General features: G+C 42.5%; 1 protein-coding gene across 1 annotated transcript in view; it reads left to right on the top strand.

Moving 5' to 3' along the window:
* Tmed10 (transmembrane p24 trafficking protein 10) overlaps positions 1-16,686 on the top strand; it is a 34,376-nt gene that overhangs the window by 10,956 nt on the left and 6,734 nt on the right. Inside the window, exons 2-3 of the mRNA XM_021178961.3 lie at positions 8,074-8,185; positions 12,713-12,786. Coding sequence (XP_021034620.1) covers positions 8,074-8,185; positions 12,713-12,786 — 186 coding nt within the window. The remainder of the gene's footprint in view (positions 1-8,073; positions 8,186-12,712; positions 12,787-16,686) is intronic.

The following is a 16,686-nucleotide window of genomic DNA, read 5'->3' as shown; positions in this document are numbered from 1 at the left end:
CTGGAGCTCACTTTGTAGACCAGGCTGGCCTCGAACTCAGAAATCCGCCTGCCTCTGCCTCCCGAGTGCTGGGATTAAAGGCGTGCGCCACCACGCCCGGCTTAAGCGATTTTTAAGATGATTTTATGTGTCTAAGTGTTGCTTGTATGTCTGTGCACCATGTGTGAACCTGTTGTCCACAGAGACCAGAAGAGAGTGTTGGGTCCCTAGAACTGGAGTTAGAGGTGTTGTTAGCCACTGTGTGGGCACTGAGAACCAAACGCTGGTCCTTGGAAGAGCAGTCAGTGCTTCTAAGTGCTGAGCCAGCCACCTCTCCAGCCTGGCTCTCCAGGCTGGCTCTTAGTCGGTCTCTCTGATGGTTTTCTCATGATAAAACTGGGTTTGTGTGTATGGGGTAGGAGACTGCAGAGGTCAAATGTCATTCTTACTACATATCAACGTGACTTGTTGCAGATCATCTGTCTGAATTGGTGTTTGTCAGGCTTCTCCAGTGAAGCGCTTCTTTTCACACAGTGCTCCTTGGGATGAAGTCATTTAGTGCAGCCAGCCCACACACAAGGAGTGGTGAGTTAGATTCACTTCCTCGGGTGTGGCATTAGTCTTCTGAAAGAGATTTGTCTCTTCTCCCTCAGTTACTTGTTTGATCATGCAGTGCCTGTACAGAGTCATAGCTACTGTGTACTTGAGATTCCAATCCATTAAAACCTTTTCTTGGTGATCAAGTTGTTTTCAGCTTTGCTGTGCAGAGCAGTTTCCTTTCACAAACTCCCATCCTGGGGTTTGCTTTTGAGGGCTTCCTCACTTTCTGGAGGAAACCTGATCTTGTGTATTTTCAGATTGGTCCTAGGATCCAGGGTTCCCATTTCTCCAAGGAGCCCCATTTTTGTTTGTTGGATTGCCTCTTAGAATATATAGCATTGTTAATAAGTTTTTTTCCTGATGCCCTTCCCCCAACCCTTGTTGCAACAGGTGGCCAGATAGTCTCTTCTTTGCAATTTTAGAGCAAGACCAGTGTTCTGTGAACAGGAATGGGCTGGGATACAAAGAAAGTTGTGGTGAGGGGGCCAGGCAGAGAGCCATGGCTTGGGCACATTTGGGTTCCTTTATGTACTGTGTGAGGTCAGACCAGCATCTACAGGCAGCCAGGTCACTGTGCATCCATGTGAACTCTGTGTCTTTAGCAGGCCGTGGTTGAAAATGGCAGGTACCTTTCAGATAAACTGTTTATGTTTAGTTCAGGAACGTTGTCCCTGAGATAAATTTGTGGGTTTTCATCAGTGAACATATCATATGTAATTCAGCTGGCTTCTCTTCTAGTCTTTGACTCTCAGTTTCAAGCAGACTTAAGGTCAAATGTATCATAAAAGATGTCAGGCTCTTGAACCTCATGGTGTTCTTCCTCCAGGTGAGCTCTGTTCTGGTTTATTCCTAAGTGCTTTATTGCCCTGAGCTACTTACAGCTCCCTCGTTAGGCAGGGTGTTATCTTGAATGTTTGGTAATGGAATTGGTCAGCAGGCAGTTTTCTGGACCAGCTCAGGAACCTGCTCCTAGCCACTGCTTAGACTAATCCAAGAAGGTAGAATTCTAGATGACTTTATTCCCCAGTGACCCATTTTCTCGCTTAGTTGACAGGTTCAGTGTGAGAGTCACATAGTCTTGACATCGACTACTCTGCAGATACAATTAACACCTTTTCCTCTCTTAAGGTTGTGAATTTTGGTTTGCTTTTCATTAGAAACTGTTATCTAGAAACATAATTTTATTACTTCCTGTTCTATGATGTCATTTATGGAGCAGTTTTAGAGCTTAATAGTGCCTTTGTTTAATCAGAGGATTGAATGGTTATTACTGTAAGTATTTCGTTGTTTAGTCAGGCATGGTAGTTCATGCCTCTGAAGGCTGTAATCCCAGCACGGGGGAGGCAGGCTTCAGGAGTAGGATACACTAGTGTGGTCACCCAAGTTTGATGCCAGTTGAGTTCCAGCCCAGCCAGTTGGAGGTATGAATTGTGGAGTCCTTCGGAGGAGGACTGAGTCCTTAATTTATGTCACAAGTCACCCTCTGCAGCTTTGCTGCCATGCTTTAGTAAGATTTTTATGACCTCCATTTAAGTCCTTTTATAATCTGGAAAGGCTCCTTTCGTTAAATTAAAAAAAAAATCATTGAAGGACACTTTTAATATTCTAGGAGAAAGTAAGGTGATCATAATCTCTCTTCTAGGAAATGAGGTGGTTGGGAAATGTATGCCAGCTCTTGTTAAATCAAGGTGTTTGCAGTGACCTGGTCTCCTTCCTTGCCTGAGCATGGAGAAGATGTAATCTCTGTTGCTATAAGCTTAACACTTATTCCCTGATGTCCTCTACTGGTTCTCTTAGGATGAAACACATCTTAGCAACCTATAGTTCTTCTCCCTTTATAATTAAACCAACACCAAAAGCAACAATGAAATCTCTTGTATCAAATTCACTTTTAAAAAGGCTGTGTTGTCTCCGACATCATCCATTGGAGACTCTTCCAGGTGTTTTCACATTGGCTTGGTGCCTACAGTCTGTCTTTTAAGTTTTCTTCAGATTTATTTTATTTTGCATGTATGTATGCCATATCACGTGTGTGCCTGGTGCCCGAGGATGTCAGAAGAGGGTGTCGTGGCCTCCGGAACTGGGCTTAGGAATAGCTGTGAGCTCACGTGTGGGAGCTGAGAATCAAACCTAGGTCGTCTGCAAAAGCATCAAGTGCTCTAAACTTCTAAACCACTGAGCTATCGCGTCAGTCTGCCTTCTGGAACTTTCCTTAAGAGTTATCAGTGTGCTTTTGGGAGGCTGGCTATAGGAACTGAGTGCTTTCCTGGGTGGGTGACTGATGCTAAGGAAAGGAAGTGTGGATCTTCACTTGTGGTTTGAGGAGTTTCCAGACCTTGTTGCCGTATAGTATGTATACAGTCAGGGATATCAAGCAGTTTGCTTGTTTGCTTTTTTCCTTAATTGATTTTTCAGGAAAAATATCCCCTGAACAGATACTTTAATGAATGTTTAAGGGCAACTTTGCCAAGATCACGACCACGTGGCTGCCTGCTGATCTAAGATTGGAATGCAGCTGAGCAGGCCTAGAAGCATTTGAGAGGACTGTCATTGCTCTGAATCTATACTTCTCTTCTTCCCCTGGCTGATGTTCATCCTTTAAGTTTCAGCGTATTCTCCCAGGGTCACCTAACACTCTGTGGCCTGTGCAGCTGCAGCAGTGGCTCTTTGCATTGCTTTCATTCCTTCTTTCTGGCTTCATTTTGGTATAATTGGTAAAATAAAAGTTGTGTATACAATGTTGGTGATTTGATGTAACAAGTTAATAAGTGTATTTCACTTTATATCAAAAGCCAACACATTACAAAAAGGTGTCTACCATCATTAATCATCAAAAAAATGCAAAACAAGAAAGAAAGAAAGAAAGAAAGAGAGGGAGGGAAGGAAGGAAGAAAGAGGCTTTCTTTTTTTTTTTTTTAAAGATTTATTTATTTATTTATTTATTTATTTATTTATTATATGTAAGTACACTGTAGCTGACTTCAGACACTCCAGAAGAGGGCGTCAGATCTTGTTACGGATGGTTGTGAGCCACCATGTGGTTGCTGGGATTTGAACTCAGGATCTTTGGAAGAGCAGTCGGGTGCTCTTACCCACTGACCCATCTCTCCAGCCCCAGAAAGAGGCTTTCTTATTTCTTACCCTTGCCCTCACTTACCCACCGACCACAGATTTCAATATCTTAAATCTTTTACAAATTAATGGATGATATGAATGGCAGAAACACTAAACTAGTATTAACTGGTTGTCTTACGGTTTTATTGCTGTGAAGAGACACCAGTTCTAGTCCATTATCATCATGGCAGGAAGCATGGCAGTGTGCAGGCAGACATGGTGCTGGAGAAGGAGCTGAGAGTTCTACATCTTCATCCACAGACAGCAAGGAAGAGACTGAGATTCACAGTTGTGGGGCTTGAGCATAGGAAACATCAAAGCCTGCCTCCAAAGTGACACACTTCTCCAACAAGGCCACACCTCCTAATAGTGCCATTTCCCATGGGCCAAGCATTCAAACACATGAGTCTATGGGGATATACCCATTCAAACCACTGCACTGGTATTAGAGAATTTAGGAATTTTATTAACACATCCTTTAAATTTATCTAATAAGCTAACTTACTTTAGTTATCATTTTTCAAAATAAAATAGCTTTATTTTTGATGTCAAGTAACACATGACTTTGTAAAAAATTAAGAAAATAGAAGGACCATTTTTAACAAGGCTGATTTGAGTTTGAGTCCCAGAATCCCTGTGTAGACAATCAGTTTTCATAAGTTGTCCTTACTCTTGTAAGTGTGTGTTAGAGCCCTGCCCCTTATCAGAAATCAGTGTGTGTGTGTGTGTGTGTGTGTGTGTGTGTGTGTGTGTGTAGAGAGACAGAGACAGAGAGAGAGAGAGAGAGAGAGAGAGAACGAACTATTCACCATTCAAAATTAACTACTCTTGCCGGGCGGTGGTGGTGCACACCTTTAATCCCAGCACTCAGGTGGTAGAGGCAGGCGGATCTCTGAGTTCGAGGCCAGCCTGGTTTACAAAGTGAGTTCCAGGACAACCAGGACTATACAGAGAAACCCTGTCTCAGAAAAAAAAAAAAAAAAAAAAAAAACAACCTACTCTTAAAATGTGCTTCTACTTAGCCCAGCTGTCCATGCCTGTGAGTTAGAGGCCAGCCTCTTATACATAGTCAGTTTCAGAATGGCCAAGACTACTACTATCTCAAAACAAAAGTGCTTCTACTTCTATGTATGACGGAACAAAGGAAAATATATCAATATTTTTATATACCTAGTATGTAAATATTTATATAGGCATTTTGAATCATTACACACAAGGGGACAAGATGTTAACAGATAAGTGTGTGTGTGGTGTGGTATTTCTTCCTTACTGTGTCTGAGCTCTTTGGAGCTTCAGCAGTTTTGTGTTGGAAGTCCCCAGCCTCTGCAGTCCCAACGAGCGGTCAGGAACACTTTGGGAAGGGCAGGCCCTGTGAAGACTCCGCTGTCTTCAGAAGAGAGGAGTGGCTGATGAGGTTGACTGTGTACTTTGGGTTTGGATTTGCTGTTAAAGACACCAACAGCTTAAGAAATAAGGTGTTTGAGCTAACGAGCTGTTTTAGCAATTAAGAGCACTGGCTGCTCTTCCAGAGTACCTTGGTTTAATTCCCAGCACAAAATTGGCAGTTCACATCTGTCTGTAACTCCAGTTTCAAGGGATCTGACACAATCTTGTATTTACTTAGAAGCATTCAGAATGTCAACAAAACAGCTGCATTTTTTTTTTACAATTGCGTAGTGGTATTCAGTTAACAGAACAACAATTATCTTTGTATAAGCTGCATCAGAGACAACTGAAGATGAAAAAAATCCAAAAATAAAACCAAAAGAAAAAAAAAAACCAAACTACTGTCCCCATATATAACTAATTTGTGCTGTTCACCAACAAAAACTTGCTTTAAATTTCCTTGCCAATTTACAACCCCCAGACTGTACCAGGCAAGGTTAGTGGCTATTGAAAATACCACCAGGACAGGGCTATCTAAAGACACATTCGGGAGTGTGTTAACTATACAAAAAAAAGACACTGTACAGTTTAAAAACAAATCTTACACAGCCTTACATTTCAATTTTTTTCTTTAAAAGGAGTGAGTTGTGTAGAGGGGGGTTAAATGCTTTATAGACAAGAAAAAAAAAACTGCACTAGAACCAACTTATTCATCATCATCATCTTTTTCATCTTCACCTTGCTCATCCTCTTCATCCTCCTCCTCGTCTTCCTCTTCCTTCTTTTTCTTGCTCTTTTCAGCCTTGACCACCCCCTTTTTCGCTGCATCAGGTTTTCCTTTAGCTCCGGAGGCAGCAATGTCCTTTTCATACTTCTTCAGCTTGGCAGCCTCCTTCTCATAGGGCTGCTTGTCATCCGCTGCAGTGTTGTTCCACATCTCTCCTAGTTTTTTTGCAACATCACCAATGGATAAGCCAGGATGCTCGCCTTTGATTTTGGGGCGGTACTCAGAACAGAACAAGAAGAAGGCCGAAGGAGGCCTCTTGGGTGCATTGGGGTCCTTGAACTTCTTTTTGTTCTCCCCTTTGAGGGGTGGATGTAGGTTTTCATTTCTCTTTCATAACAAGCCTTGTCAGCCTTTGCCATATCTTCAAATTTCCCCTTTTCTTTAGCAGACATGGTCTCCCACCTCTCTGAGCACTTCTTGGAGAACTCTGAGAAGTTGACAGAAGCATCCGGGTGCTTCTTCTTGTGCTCCTCCCGGCAAGTTTGCACAAAGAATGCATATGAGGACATTTTGCCTCTTGGCTTCGTAGGATCTCTTGCCCATGTTTAGTTGATTTTCCTCCGAAAGGCCCAGTACCTGTCCGGCTCTGACTTTCCCCCGGTGCTGTCTCTGTGGAGCTCAATGTACTACAATGGCTGTCATGTTTTTTGTTTTTTGTTTTTTGTTTTTTACAAGGTCTCTCTGTGTAGCCCTGGCTGTCCTGGAATTCGCTATGTAGTCCAGGCTGGTCTTGAAATCACAGAGATTTCTCTGCTGGGATTGAAGACATATGCCACCACACCCAGCTAAATAGTTTTGTTTTGTTTTTTAATAATTAAAGTGTTTTAATTTATCCACTTAATTCATATGAAGAATGTGTTGGTCCAGGTTGGTGGCACATACTTTTAATCCCAGTACTCTGGAGTTAGAGGCAGGTGAATCTCTGTGAGTTTAAGACCTGCCTGGTTTATAGCCAGGATTGTATAGTCAGGCCCTGTCAAATAAATAAAGTGTTGGATCACAATTCTTTGAAAAATGGCTAAAAATGGTAAACTTTTATAACATACTAAATACATTTATGAATAAAAATGGCATGAATGCTTATGTGTATACGTGCTTATCTAGGCTGTGCATATGAGCTAAATGCCTTTATTCAGTACTTGCTAAGTTGAAGAGGAAGGAGGATGAAGAACTGAAGGTCGCCATCTGCTACGTAACAGGTTCAGGGTCAGCCTAGGCTACATGTCAACAGAAAGGTCTGAATGGGTGCAACTCAATTTTACTTTTAAAATTTCACCTCTAGGGCTGGAGAGATGGCTCAGCGATTAAGAGCACTGACTGCTCTTCCAAAGGTACTGAGTTCAAATTCCAGAAACCACATGGTGGTACACAATTATCCGTAATGAGATTTGATGTCTTCTTCAAGTGTGTCTGAAGACAGCTACAGTGTACTTTAGATAAATCTTAAAAAAAAAAAAGGATTTCCCCTCTTATGGTGGTACATGCCTTTAATTTCAGCACTTAGAGACTGGAGATCTCTCTGAGTTCAAGGCCAGTCTGTTTATATAGTAAATTCCAGGGCTAGGTAGGGAGACGTCTTTTTAAAAAAAAATCCCTTTTTAACCTATAAAAAAAACTCCACTTTAACAGATGACATAAGCATCTTGAGTTTAATGTCAGGAAGCGACTCCTTTTTGAGTTCTCGCTGCAAAGAAGCCTCCTCTTACGTGAGGGATGACCGTGCCTGTAGCCTGGGATCTGGCCCCTTAAGTCGCTCTGTCATCCACTTACCAAGTATGCCCTTCATCTGTTCTTGTAGGTGACTCTTTACTAATGGAGCAGTTAAAAGTTTGGAGGACTGCTATGCCCCTCCAAGAAACAAACCATCATTTGTAAATGACAAAGGTGTCTTTCTGAAGAGAAAGTCTGGTTTATCCTTTATGACTAAGATTCATTTTTTATTTTTAATTGACTGTGTGTGTGCGTATGAGAAAGAACGCATGAGTACATGTGTGTGTCCCTGTGTGTATGTATGTATGCATGTGTGTACATGTTTGTGTGTGTTCATGTTCAGGTGCTTGAGGAGGAGAGAGGTCTGAGATCCCCTTTAAGCTGGAATTACAACAACATCCCCAACCCCTGGCTATCTTTTTATGTCATATCTGTGTTCCCAGTTTCTATAATTGCCCTTCCTTAGAGTTCTTTACTAAGGAACTGTTCTTCTTTAGATCACGGATTCTGCTGGCCATATTCTGTATGCCAAAGAGGATGCAACCAAGGGGAAGTTTGCCTTTACCACGGAAGACTATGACATGTTTGAAGTGTGTTTTGAAAGCAAGGGTAAGTAGTCACAATGTTCCCATTGGGTTAAGCCTCTCCCCCAGCTCGCAGCTCCCTGCTACAGGAGGCACTTGATTCCTAGTTTCATTTGGTTCTGTTTATTCTGATGCAGGAACTTGTAGCCTTTGATGCATCTGTAAAAGATTGTGTGTGGAATAAAGGGTTGATGATGTATAGTACAGACGTTTCTAGGGCAGTGGAACCTCTTGTCTGGTACTTTAATGATGTAAGCATTATACATCATTATACATTTATTCCACCATCGCATGTGCTGTGGGTGATAATGTATCCATGTAGGTTCATCATCTACAGACCATTCGCATGGCAGACCCTGGTAATGAGGGAAAGGGTCAGGAGAACTGGAGAAATGTTGAGTACTTCCCGTTAGCTTTGCTGTGAACATAAATCTGCTCTAATAGGATCTGGAAAGGCAAACAATAGGTTCCCCATTTGCCAGGCTCCTGCAGAGAGAGATGCTACTAGAAAGGTTTTGTTGTTCTTTGTTTAGTTTAAAACTTACAGATCCTTTAAAGCCTTCAGGTCCACCAAGGATAGGTTGACTATTGTTATGCAGAAGAATTGTACAGGTTATACTCAGGGCAGCCAGAGGCCATGGCTTTGTAGTTTACTTGGGCTTGCAGATGTTAACGCCATATGCTGTGACACAGAGATGGAAGGCTTCGGTAGACAGAGAAGCGGTGTAGACAGGAACCAGGTATAGTACTCTGCACCTACAATCCCAGCACTCAGGAAACTGAGGCCTGTGGATTGCTGTGGATTTGAGGCCATCCTGGCCTACAGAGTGAGAGCATCTTTAAAAACATATTTTGAAAAAATTAAAAACAAACAAAAGTAAGAGAGAAAAGGCAGGGTTTTGTTGTTTGTTTTTTTGCCATAGTAGAAATTGAACCCAGGGCTTTGCATTTTCTGGTGGTGCTCTGTTACAGAAATAAAATATATTCCTAGACCAAGAAAAGGGACCTGACCACTTAGATCAAGAAGACTAAGAGCTATTTCAGTTTACTTCACTGTACGGCCCAGGCTGGTCTTGAACTCCCAGTGATCCTTCTGCCCTCACACCTTCTGAGAGCTGTGTGGAAAGTGTGTGCCACCATCCTACGCCCCACCTTCAAGGCTAGGCATGGAGCCCAAGGGCCCAGGGCATGGAAGGCAAGCTCTTTACCACTGAGCTATAACCTAACTCTGTTGGCTTTCTGCTGCCGTGATAAAATGCTAAGGAAAACCACCCCAGGAGGAAAGGGTTGATTTCATTTACAGCGTCAGTGCGTCCTAAAGGGCCTTTGGGGCAGGGACTGAAGCAGAAACTATGCAGGACCGATGCTCCCTGACTGGCTCTTCGTGGCTTGTTCGGCCTGCTTTTTATACTAAGGAACACTTGCCTGGGTGGTGGTACTACCCATGTGTGCCCTCCCACATTGTTAATTAATGGAGAAAATGCCCGAGACCTACCTAGAGACAAGCCAATGAAGGCATTTTCCTCAATTGAGGCTTCTCTTCCCTGATGACTCTGTCTTGTGTCAAGTTGAGAAAACACTAAGCAGGAATTACCCTCTCGGAGTTTATGTGTCTATTTACTTATTTATTTATAGAATTTATTTTTTGTATGTATGTACCACATGCATACCTGTTGCCTGAGAAAGCCATAAAAGGTCATAGGATCTCCTGGAGTCTAGACTTAAGGATGGTTGTTTAATACCATGTGGGTGCTCAGAACCAAACCCAAGTCCAGTGCAAGAGCAACAAGTGCTCTTAACTGCTGACTCATTCTTCCCCTCTGTCTCTTACCTTCTAAATAAGGAAGAAAAGCAAAGATTTTTTATCACATTTATGGGTAATGCACTCTTAGGAGTACACATGGATTTGGGCAAAGAGACTATTCTGGTTGCCTTGATTGTAGACTTGTTGGTTTAATACTCAGAAAACACCTATGGATGCTTTAGTCTTGAGTTTGTAGGGTTATTTAGTTTGGGATTTTTTTTTTTTTTGGTTTTGTTCATTTGTTTGGGTATTTAAATTTTTTTGCATGGCTATATGGTTGCGTCTGTGTGTATATTTGTGTGTGCCCTGAGCATTTGCATGTGTGAGTGCAGGGACCTGCATGCTGCAGCACATGTATGATCAGCGAACACCCCTCTGCAGGTCTTGGTCCTTGCTTCCACCGTTGTTGCTGAGTACATAGGCTAGGGCCTGTGAGCTCCACGGCTCTCTTGATTTGGCCTTGAGTCCCAGGCCATAGGAGCAATAGAGTTACAAACATGCACTACCGTGTCTGGATTTTACATGTCAGGTTCTGGAGATCTGAACACAGGTCTTTGTGTTTACACAGCATCTCATCTATAGTGGTTTTCCTCTTGCTTTCGAGTGGATCTTTCTAGTCTCTCCAAAAGTTGTTCTTTATTGTCATTTTATTTTTTTTATTTTTTTATTTTTTTAAAGATTTATTTATTTACTATATGTAAGTACACTGTAGCTGTCTTCAGACACACCAGAAGAAGGCATCAGATCTCATTTCAGGTGGTTGTGAGCCACCATGTGGTTGCTGGGATTTGAACTCTGGACCTTAGGAAGAGCAGTCGGGTGCTCTTACCCACTGAGCCATCTCACCAGCCCCTTTATTGTCAGTTTAAACATACTCAGCCATACATGTTTGGCTTATGCCTATGATCTCAGCACTTGGGACATAAAGGCAGGAGAGTCAGGAGATCACAGTCAGATTTAGTAGCTACGTAGTGAATTGTAGACTAGCCTGGGCTACATGAGACCTATGTTAAAAGACATGGAGGAGGCTAGAGAGATGGCTTATTGGTTAAAAGTGTTTTCTACTGTCTTACTCAGGGTTTCTATTCCTGCACAAACATCATGACCAAGAAGCAAGTTGGGGAGGAAAGGGTTTATTCGGCTTACACTTCCATACTGCTGTTCATCACCAAAGGAAGTCAGGACTGGAACTCAAGCAGGTCAGAAAGCAGGAACTGATGCAGAGGCCATGGAGGGATGTTCTTTACTGGCTTGCTTCCCCTGGCTTGCTCAGCCTGCTCTTATAGAACCAAGACTACCAGCCCAGAGATGGTCCCACACATGAGGGGCCTTTCCCCCTTGATCACTAATTGAGAAAATGCCTTACAGCTGGATCTCATGGAGGCATTTCCTCAACTGAAGCTCCTTTCTCTGTGATAACTCCAGCTGTGTCAGGTTGACACAAAACCAGCCAGCACAGCGGCTCTCCCAGAGGAACAGAGTTCCGACCCTAGCACCACTTGTAACTCCAGTCCCAGAGGATCTGACACACTCTTCTGGCTTCCGCACATGGCATACACATAGTCAAACACAGTGTTTCACAGTTTAACTACAGCTAGAGTTAAAGTGTGTGTGTGTGTGTGTGTGTGTGTGTGCGCGCGTGCGCGCGTGCGCATGCATCTGTCTGTCCTATGTTATCATTAGATCGTTTGAAAGCAGACATTATACCTGTGGAAAGTCTCACTGGTGCAGTTCTAGCTCCATCAGTTCTGTTTGAATTGACTTCAGCTAGTTTCAGAAAATCTCAGCCTCTCTCAGGCAGCAAGGAGTACAGTAACATTTTCTCTGGCTAATAACATCAAGAAAGCCCGGTGCTTAAACAGCACTAGATTTGACTAAGACCACTAATTTCATGCAGGCAGTGTTTAATTCTATAAATACTAAAACCTGGGAAATTGAACCGTTTTCTGGGGATTTTTGAGTCTGCCCTTTTCCTGCTTAGAGTCTTAATTCTGATTGGCAAGTCAGATAAGTTTTCTGCTATCATTGCTACATTGCTTGGGCCATTTATTCCAAATAGACATTTTCCTTCTAAGAATCATCCCTGAGAGTTATACTCAGACTATAAATTTGGCTTTTGTTTTTGTCTTGATTTGTTTGTCTTTTTGAGCTTTTCTCTCAAATGCTTAATGGGAAGGAATATCCCTAAAATTTTTAATTTACCTACTAAAATAGGCCTTGCCTTGGAAAATGTTTGAATCAAAGTCTAATATTAGATAAAACTTATATTTTCAATGCTGAGGTTTGCTCTAAGTAATCCAAACTTAGCATGTGCAGTGATCCTAAGAGACCAGGACTACCTCAGAATCTGGTAGAGCATTGCTCTTGAGATGTAGAAATGGCGCCCACTCCGTGTAGATGTGCGTGCCACTTAGCTTCTGACTGCTGTGATTTGGGTTTCTCTTAGTGCAGGGAGGCTGTGAGTTTTCTTTCTTCCAGTCTGCCCTCTGTACCAGTCAGTCTCTGTGCCCTGCTCAAGATGTTTGCCAGCAGCATGCCCTGCTTGCTTTCCAGCACCAAGCACAGATGGAGGCTTTGTCTGCAGTGTTGGTGATTTTAGCCAGGACTTTGCTGCTGCAGAATGGGGGGGTGGAGTTATGACTGTTTCCTTCTATTGAGTAGATAGGGGTTAGGGAGAGGGAGGGTGGGTGGGTGATTTCCCGGAATTTTAAGTATTCTGCACAATGAATCTTTTGATTTCTTTCTCAGGAACAGGGCGGATACCTGACCAACTCGTGATTCTAGACATGAAGCATGGAGTAGAGGCGAAGAATTATGAAGAGGTATGTACTGCTCCAACAGACAGGAGGGAGGAGCACTCGGGCTGGAGGCTTCTGTGACCTAATCAGGCCAGTGGCCACACTTGGCCCACAAGGTTGTGGTTTTCTCAGCAGCCATGTGACAACCAGCTATGGTCCTGGTAATACAAAAGGTTGTATTAACAGACTTGAACAATAATTCTGGCTGTGTTTATAACCAATGAACTAAACCAGCTGTCTGTACAGTTGCATGTTGGTATGGTAGAGTTCAGTCATGCCATTAGCATTCTGGGGCAGAGCACACACTAACACACCGCGCCCACACACACACACTTTTAAATAGAATTCTGTCAAAAGAAAGATTTTTTTTTTTAATTCCTAAGATCATCCCCTTCTCTTACCTAAACAACAAGTAGGTGTATATCTTAGGGTTTAGACTCAAACGCTGGTTAGTCTTGAACAGCTGTGCTGTTTTTTGAGAAACAATCGCTAAAAAATAACTTCCAGTTAAAGTAAAGGAGGAAGGCTGGGTGGTACAAAGAGCTGCAAGAGAGTCAGACATTGTATTCTGGTAGGAAGTATTACAGAATGATATATAATATAGTTTGGTGTATCCTAACTATATGAAAAACGTTGCTTAAAGTGATTAGGTAGAATTTGAAAAATGATGAACAGACATTGCTCGTCAAGATTTTGGGAGGAAAATGTCCTAAATTGGAAGCAGACAGGAAGTGATTCTATATGTGCATCAGGAAGTAACTATAAGTCCACAGAGTTTTTCCTCTTTTTTCTTGTTCCTGTGTTCAATTGAGTGAAACCAAAGTTCCTTGGAAGCAGTCGCTAGAGCAAGCAGTGATACAGTAACGGATATCAGACAGTTCCCAGTGGAGGCTAAAGTGCTTGTATCGCCAGGCTTGTTTAATTAAAAGAAATAAACAGGAGAGCCTCTTTAACTGATGAGTTTAAAAGTGAAAAAACAAGTTTTCCAGTTCCTCAAGACAGCGGTTCTCTGTGTAGCGCTGGGTGTCTTGGAACTCACTCTGCAGGTCACGCTGACCTCGAACTCACAGGGATTCACCAGCCTCTGCCTCCCAAGTTCTGGATTAAATGTGTATACCACTACCACCCAGAATGTGAAATCTTAACTTTTTAAGATTCTGAAGAATCTTGTTGACTGTTATAAGATAACATGTTAAACTGTTATTATGAGATATAAAATACCTGGAAAAAATTTATTTTTTGAGGAATTGTGTATATATATACACAATGCATTTTGACTACATCCAGACCCTCTCAGACTTGTCTCTTAACTTCATGTCTTCTTTTTTATAGTCCACTGAGTCTAGTTCAGTGGTTCTCAACCTTCCCAATGCTGCAACTCTTTCATAAAGTTCCTCATGTTGTGGTGACCTCAACCATAAAATTATTTTTGTTGCTACTTCATAACTAATTTTCTACTATTAGAATTGTAATGAAAATATCTGTAAGCTGGGCGTGGTGGCACATGCCTTTAATCCCAGCACTCGGGAGGCAGAGGCAGGCAGATTTCTGAGTTCGAAGCCAGCCTGGTCTACAAAGAAACCCTGTCTCGAAAAACAAAAACAAACAAACAAACAACAAAAAAAATATATATATGTGTATTCTGATGGTCTTAGGTGACCCCATGAAAGGATCCTTCGACACACGCCCTCAGGTGTCATGACTACTGGTCTGGTTAGTAATGTCCTATGCACATGGCTATGGGACATGGGCACCTACCAGTGACCATGCTCCCAATGAACACAGCCATCTACAGGCAGTAGGTCCTCAGCTAGGCTGGGCACTCCTGAGACCTTCCCTTATCTGTGCTGGAATTTTGACTAGCTTGATCTTGTTCGGGTCTTGTATAGCTGCTGTGAGTTCATGTTCACTGGGGCCATGTCATGTCTAAAACACAGCATTTCACAGCACTCCTTGTCCACTAGAGCTTACATTCCTTCTGACTCTCCCACTGTGTTCCCTGAGCCTTGGAGTGTTGAAGATATAGCTCTTTCGGATTACAAGAATAGGTACAGTGCTTGCAGTGTGTTGTTACTGCTGCTTTTTCTACCCTTGGCTCAGTCTATGAAACAGAGACATTGCTTCCTACTATATAGCTTTGTTCTGTCATTAAGCATCTGCATATTAAATAACAGGGGACCTGAAGCCCTGTTAAACTGGAGATATAGCATACTCTCCCCAACACAATGATGTCACTATGGCTTTGTATAAAGAATGGTGTGAGTGCCACTATCATACCACATACCACAGGAATCACAATTCCTGGCATTTCCGGTATCCTTAGGTGCTGCTAACACTGGACAAGAATTTCATCTTTTTTGACCTGCTTAATCTAAGAGGGGAATCCCTAGAGGAAAGGAACTACATCGCTTCCTTTGCCTGCTTCCTGCTTCGGATGTCTGGCATGTCCTAAGCTTTTTACGCACATGATTACAACACAGCTCTAAGGTTCTGCTTCCTAACCACGAACTCTTCCCCACCAGTTTCTTTAATGACTTCCCTCCTCTCAGCTCCCAACACCAGCACAGATTGAGGCAAAGGCCTAGAGTAGCCATGACAGGCCAAAATCAGTACCTTTTTGAGTCTATGGCTAGGTTCCTAGACTCTTTGAACCATGCTTAGAAATAGCTGTGGCTTGTCCCAGACTAATAACTCCTGTGCTGAGATAAGGGTAACAGAAACATTTTGTTCCCTATTTAGTTAATTGCCAGAGAGCACTGAACATATTTAGAGTTTTTAATTTTAAGCTCTGAAGATAATGGAGACCCTTTCTCCCAAAAGGATATGGACCATCTGGCATCAGGAAGGCAGCATATTTCTTTAATTTCCTTCACATCCAATATCTCAAGAATGTGGACTCAGTTCCGAAGTCCTCTGTTGTCCTGTAAAATGCAGTAATGCCTTTGTTTGTTTGAGACAGAACCTTGCATGTAGCCCAGGCTGGCCTGGAACTCCACTATGTAGGCCCCTAGCTGAGTTCAAACCATCAATCATTTCCATCTCAGCCTCTGAGGTATTAGGCCTGCCAGCCTGTATCACCACAGCCAGCTTACTCAGTGTCATCATAGTGGGACAGAGCAGCACAGTAGCCTGTGTGAAATGTTAGGAGGGACTTAGTAAAATTGTTAGATAGTCTTAATATAAAGTATTTTATATTTGGGAGACAAATACTGGCTGTAATATAAAGAAAAAGAACACGGGAGAAAGAACACGGGCTGGTGAGATGGCTCAGTGGTTAAGAGCACCAACTGCTCTTCTGAAGATCCTGAGTTCAAGTCCCAGCAACCACATGGCGGCTCACAACCATCCGTAACGAAATCTGATGCCCTCTTCTGGAGTGTAATAAACACATATAATAAATAAATCAAAAAGAAATTTAAAAAAAAAGAAAGAACACTACCCAGAAATAGATGCTTGGTCCCTTGTGTCTCAAGGACTTCTGCTACTGCCTTGCCTCTGCCCCTTAGATGGCAGCATCTCTATCTTCAGGATGCGAATCTAGCCTTTTTTTCTCCCCTAATTTTGTTTTTAAAGCAGCTTGTTCTTTTGTGAACTGGAATAGCTGTTTGTAGAGATAGACTCCCTGATTGTGTAAGTGGGGGGACAAAGGCAGTTTGTCCCCTAACTCCTGACTGCGTGTGACCTTTCTTTCTGTAGATGTCCGAATTTTCAATAGGAGGAAGTCCTGTTTTAGCTAGATTCTATTAAGTCTGCAATTCTATCAGAAGGTGCCCCCAAACATAGTTGAGGCCACAGCTAAGGAAAGAAAACCAGAACCAAGTGTTGGTTTTCTGAGTGCTATAGGAAGGAGGGACTGTGCTTCCCAGTTCCAGCTGCATAGTCTAAGTTAAAGGACAGGACAGGAATAAGGCACTTGAACGGAGG

The sequence above is a fragment of the Mus caroli genome, unplaced genomic scaffold (genome assembly GCF_978045245.1).
Source record: "Mus caroli unplaced genomic scaffold, Mus_caroli_1 scaffold_14, whole genome shotgun sequence".
NCBI lineage: Eukaryota > Metazoa > Chordata > Mammalia > Rodentia > Muridae > Mus > Mus caroli.
This window is presented reverse-complemented; position numbering and strand designations above follow the sequence as displayed.